This window comes from Sebastes fasciatus, chromosome 14 (genome assembly GCF_043250625.1).
Source record: "Sebastes fasciatus isolate fSebFas1 chromosome 14, fSebFas1.pri, whole genome shotgun sequence".
NCBI classification, from domain to species: domain Eukaryota; kingdom Metazoa; phylum Chordata; class Actinopteri; order Perciformes; family Sebastidae; genus Sebastes; species Sebastes fasciatus.
In genome coordinates, this window is record NC_133808.1 from 33,908,440 (window position 1) to 33,914,439 (window position 6,000).

Here is a 6,000-nt window from a genome sequence, read left to right on the forward strand (position 1 = left end):
CCCTCTCCACATCTGGCTCTAACCCTAACCCTCTCCACATCTAACCCTAACCCTGACACTCTCCACATCTGGCTCGAACCCTGACACTCTCTACATCTGGTTCTAACCCTAACCCTCTCCACATCTAACCCTAACACTCTCCACATCTGGCTCTAACCCTTACCCTCTCCACATCTGGCCCTAACCCTAACCCTCTCCACATCTGGCCCTAACCCTAACCCTCTCCACATCTGGCTCTAACCCTGACACTCTCCACATCTGGCTCTAACCCTAACCCTCTCCACATCTGGCTCTAACCCTAACCCTCTCCACATCTAACCCTAACCCTGACACTCTCCACATCTGGCTCTAACCATTACCCTCTCCACATCTGGCTCTAACCATTACCCTCTCCACATCTAACCCTAACACTCTCCACATCTGGCTCTAACCCTGACACTCTCCACATCTGGCTCTAACCCTTACCCTCTCCACATCTGGCTCTAACCCTAACCCTCTCCACATCTGGCCCTAACCCTAACCCTCTCCACATCTGGCTCTAACCCTTACCCTCTCCACATCTGGCTCTAACCCTTACCCTCTCCACATCTGGCTCTAACCCTAACCCTCTCCACATCTGGCCCTAACCCCAACCCTCTCCACATCTGGCCCTAACCCTGACACTCTCCTGTACAAATCCTTTTTAGAACTCACCAGCGGTTCAAAGTTGGCAGCTCCTCCTCCTGCAACAAAGACGTTGTGCTGAGACTGATTCCTGCGATGCCGAGAGATCTAAAACAGAAGGAAACAAGTTGAAAAGTAAAGTGCAGCCACCGTCAGTCTGAAGTCGTTTGTGGTGGTCTACTTACAGGCTTCTGAGGAAGGTCCGACTCCTGCAGCACCATGGACTTGGACTGACTCAGGCGGTCTCCGGAGCTCTGGGAGCTCTTAATACGCATCTGCACGGCTCCCGACGGCGTGCTGCGCTGCGGAGGATGAATCAGCGGCGGCTGCTTCACGGCGCTCTGCAGGTTCGTGATTCTGTGGACGAACAAATGAAAAGAGGTCAATGTGAACTAATCACGTAGTGTTGCTCTTGATTCATTTCCCAGTGTGTTCACAGACTCTTCACTCATCTGTTCTTCATCAAATTAGAGCTTTAAAAATCCAATAACAAATCTTTTCTACTGGGAGTTTGGTTTCTAGTTATGCACCAAGTCTGCATTTCATATTACTACTTCTGATACTACTACTCTGATATACGTATTACTAGCCTAACTGCCAGGGATGGAAACATTAAAACCTTCAACGTTACAGACTCACTCAGCACTCTTTATATACATGTAGCTGTAAGCAGCGAAGCACATGTTCACTTTCTCACATTCACAATCAGAATGAGTTCTATTAATATGATATATTAGTCTTTAATAGACTTGAAGCCTAAATTTTATATATATATATATATATATATATATATATAATAAAGAAATACTTCAAGTGGTGGTTCTGCCCGTGACATGGAGCTGAGTCATCTGCATAGATTAAAATGAGAGTGCATCTGGTGAGTGACGTGCGAGTGAAAGGGTTAGGGTTAAGGTCTGATATATGTGCGGTGTAGACGGGGTTAGCCAGTTGTGGGTTGTATTCCTACATTCAATCAAACATTACAGCAGTGCACACCTGGCGCAGATCTGCACCTTTCTAGTTGGTCATATCTTTGTTCAGCGGCTGAACGTTCAGTTGAAGTTGGATCCAGACAACACTGAGGACTTTTTCCTGTTTGGGTTCCTGTTTGTGGCTCTGATTGCTTCACTGTGGTTACACAACATTTGTTCTTCTGTCAGTCGACAACAAGGAAAAGCTCAGAGACCAGAGGTATCAAAAGACACAAACTCCAACGTAATAAAGTTTGTGCTAGGGTTAGGGCGGGGATCGGCAACCTTTACTATCAAAAGAGCCATTTTAGGCAAAAAAATATATATATAATCTGTCTGGAGCCGCAAAACGTGTGATCATTGTGATGAAGGTAACACAGTTTATAGTCTAAGTATATAGTATATAAGTCTAATGCAGTGAGGGCCAAAGAGACAATGTACTACGGAGTATTAGGGCCACATTGAGGGAAAAAACATCTGAGATTTACACAATAAAGTCATAATTTAACGAGAAAAAAAGTTGTAATATTACAAGAATAAAGTCATAATTTAACGAGAAAAAAAGAAGATAACATGTAAAATTACTACTTTATAATATTATGACTTTATTCTCATAATATTATTACTTTTTTTCTCTTAAACTTATGACTTTATTCTTGTAATGTTGTGACTTTATTATCGAAATCTCAGATTTATTTTTTTCCCTCAATGTGGCCCTAATACTCCGTTATACCGTAGACCTAAAACAATGATAAATAAAAATGAAAATGTAAACAAAAAAACAGTTATTCATTTCCATTTTTAAAAATCCCCGGGGAGCCACTGGAGAGGAGCTGAAGAGACGATGTGGCTCCGGAGCTGCAGGTTGCTGACCCCTGGGTTAGGGGGTTAGGTTAAGAGGGTTAGGGTTAGGCAGATTACAGTCGAACCCCCAAAGGCCCCAGTTTCTCTGTGTGGGAAGACATTTTACTCATTTGTTTAATTCCTCTCCAGACCTGGAACCAGTATTATGTGTGTTAAGAGGTCAGCATTAATTCAGACAGACTGCAGCTGATTGGCTGCTCTAACCCTAACCCCTAACTCTTCACAGAGAGGGAACTAAATAATGATACCAATGAAGAAGAGTGTTTTTAGATATAGTCATATAGTGTTTGAATGTCTGTAACTATTTACATGGGGAGTTGTGTGATTTACTGATGACAGTGAATGCAGCATAAGAAGTTTGTTTGTGTTTACACGTGGTGACGTGTTAAAACCTGCATATCCTATAATGCTGTGTTTTTTTACTTTATGATAATATATGGTACAAAGTCAGACATCCAGACAGATTGAAATAAACAAGGACGAAGAAAAAGAAACAAAGAGGAATAAAAAATAGCCTTTAAATGATATACTAGACAGATCACCAAATAACTGGTTATAATGATGTACAGGAGACAAACTTATTATTTACATGTTTCAGAGACAGCATTGAAATGATCAAATCTGTTTTAAAAAAACAAACATTTTAAAGGAAAGAATTAAAAAGCCAGAAGAAGAATTTAGCTCCGGCTCGCGTTGGTAGCTGATACGAAGACATCTGGGCAGATGTGGCATCATCACACTTCTCAGGTCTAGTAAAAGCTCTCAAATGAAGGCTCCTTGTTGCCGTCATGGGTACATTATTAGTATTGCACTCAGGATGTTATGAAAGAATATGTGAATTAATAGTATAGTATAATAGTATACCATAACCATAACCCTTTTTTCCCCCTATATTCACTGGCTTCCACACATTTTTGTATTTTGTATTATAAAACAAATGTTGCATCTATTTGTATGCCTCACTGTTAAGTAGTACTAAAACTACAATTCCCAAGAGGTGGAGCTTCTCCCACCAGGGTGTGCATAGGAGTACTTCATACTACCCTAACCCTAACCCTAACCCTTCTCCCACCAGGGTGTGCATAGGAGCACTTCATACTACCCTAACCTTAACCCTAACCCTAACCCTAACCCTTCTCCCACCAGGGTGTGCACAGGAGTACTTCATACTACCCTAACCCTAACCCTAACCCTAACCCTAACCTTAACCCTAACCCTAACCCTAACCCTTCTCCCACCAGGGTGTGCATAGGAGCACTTCATACTACCCTAACCCTTCTCCCACCAGGGTGTGCACAGGAGTTCTGCATACTGCCAATGATTAGTATGGGATTGGTTATATATATATATATATATATATATATATATATATATCATGTACGCTCTGATGAAGGTCTGACAGATCGAAAGCTCAGAATAAAGTGAAATACGGCAGAGATCGAAGTGTATATATTTCTTATCGGATGTCTTTTCTATCAAGAATTATTAGTATAAAAGCAGCATGATGTCAACTTTAAACTGTAATCTGAAAAACAACGATCAGACTTTCAGCAGATATTTGATGCATCACTGTGACATTAATAATAATAATAATAATAACAATAATAACATTATAACGTCTTAGCTCTGTTGCTTTAGACCTTTTTATTAAATGACCATAGATCAGCTGCTGTCATCTAAAACCCTCCTGAACGAATGCGATGACGACTAAAGCTTCAGCAACAGGAAACAAACTGCAACCCTCCACACGGAAGCTGCAACGTCAGTCCTACATGAAGTCTTATCATTTTCTCACATGATGTGAACAACAGAATGTAAACTGTCAAGTTGTTCTCTCTACAAGGAGGATGGAGGTTCAACTTTGACTTTTGACATTTGTCTAAAAAGTACACAAGTGAAAAGAATTAAGAAAAGTTCAACCTGTTTGTATTTCATCCCTCACACATTAGTGAGTGTCGATGTACAGACGAGTAAATCCAACTGACCGAGTGTTAGCCAGTAATGATGTACGCAACGCTAACTAAACCAAACCATGAAGTCAGAAGACAGATCATTTAATGTGATCTTACCTCGTACTCGCCATCTCTGTGTTTCACTGATTAGAAAGGAAGAGACACGGAGGGTCGAGACCCGACTGTTTCAGGAAGTATGATTCATCACGTGGTTTCTTCAAACCGCCCGTCTCTCACACTACGACTGCTGCAACCTCATTTCCTGAGGAACAAATATCTCAACTCGTTCTCAAGAGACCAGACGTGAGCAGTTTGTCACTTCTGTCAGTCAGAGAGATGAAGCAACTTCCTTTTATTTACACTCTGAGTGCCAGTTCATATTAGTTTCTAGATAATTCACAGTAACATTAAAGCAGACCTTTTTGTGTAATGTTTGTGTGTCACTGCTGGTTCTGAACCCACAGAGAAACGTCACCAACTCTTCAGCAGCGCTCACCTTCCGGGCACGCCGGGGATCGGCGGGGTCAGCAGCGCTCACCTATCAGCTTGTTGGCCAGCTGCTGATGGATCATCCATAGGCTGCTGGACACTGATAACGTTAGCCTACGTTAGCCTACGTTAGCCTACGTTAGCCTACGTTAGCCTACGTTAGCCTTAGATTTGTGTCCGACTTGATGCCGACTCGCTCTGATGTCATGACCACGTGGGCAACGATAAACTCCCGAGATCGAGGTGGCCGCAGTTTTTAGAGCCAGGCGCCGCAGCTGCTCTCCCCCGACTGCAAGACCCAGGGGCATTATGGGAAACACCTGGCTCGCGCCTGATCAAAGAGCTGATTGGCTCTTAATTTTGACAACAAACACCACGTGTAGTAGAAAGTCACAGCTTTCTGTGTAATTGTAATATTTAACACTAGATTGTATTAGTCTCATGCTGAGCAATGAAGGTTTCATCTGTTAACAAACACACCTGTTGTGGTTGATAATTAGGGTTATAGCCCCAAAGGGGCTATAACCCTAATTTCAGAAATTATGTTTCAGGCAATTCGGAGTCGATTGGTATAGGTTTGTAGTGACGTTTTTTTGGGTTAGGGTTAGGGTTAGGGTTAGGTAAGGGCATGATAACCACGATGATCAAATTGATCATCCTTGATCATCCTCATTAACTCTTTGTGTGAACATGACAGAGCGATGAGACCTTGACGTACCCCCCCATTTTCGGGGTCGTTCTTTCCACTGATGGCACTGACAAGTCTGTGCGACTTTCGGTTGCGAAGTTACGCAACTTTTTTATATAAAAAAATGTATATCTCTGGAACGGAAGGTCGTAGAGACTCACAACCACGACAGGCGTGTTCAGCGTGGTCGAATTATGTCAGACAGAGCACGTTTCCAAGTGTCTACGACGTTCGGTTCGGGAGATATTCGAGAAAAACGTTAAATGTTTCAGAAACATCTTGTAGTGAACTGTTTAATTGTTTAATGTTTCAGAAACATCCTGTAGTGAACTGTTTAATTGTTTAATGTTTCAGAAACATCCTGTAGTGAACT

General features: G+C 42.1%; 1 protein-coding gene across 2 annotated transcripts in view; it reads right to left on the reverse strand.

Moving 5' to 3' along the window:
* arhgap15 (Rho GTPase activating protein 15) overlaps window positions 1-4,726 on the reverse strand; it is a 59,424-nt gene extending 54,698 nt beyond the window's left edge. Inside the window, exons 1-3 of one of the 2 annotated variants that reach the window (XM_074658033.1) lie at window positions 4,568-4,726; window positions 849-1,020; window positions 694-771 (exon numbers count right to left, since the gene is read on the reverse strand). In XM_074658033.1, the coding sequence (XP_074514134.1) occupies window positions 694-771; window positions 849-1,020; window positions 4,568-4,581 (264 nt within the window). In that variant the 5' untranslated portion in view covers window positions 4,582-4,726. The other variant, XM_074658034.1, reaches the window with a different exon arrangement.
* Window positions 4,727-6,000: the final 1,274 nt, after the last annotated feature.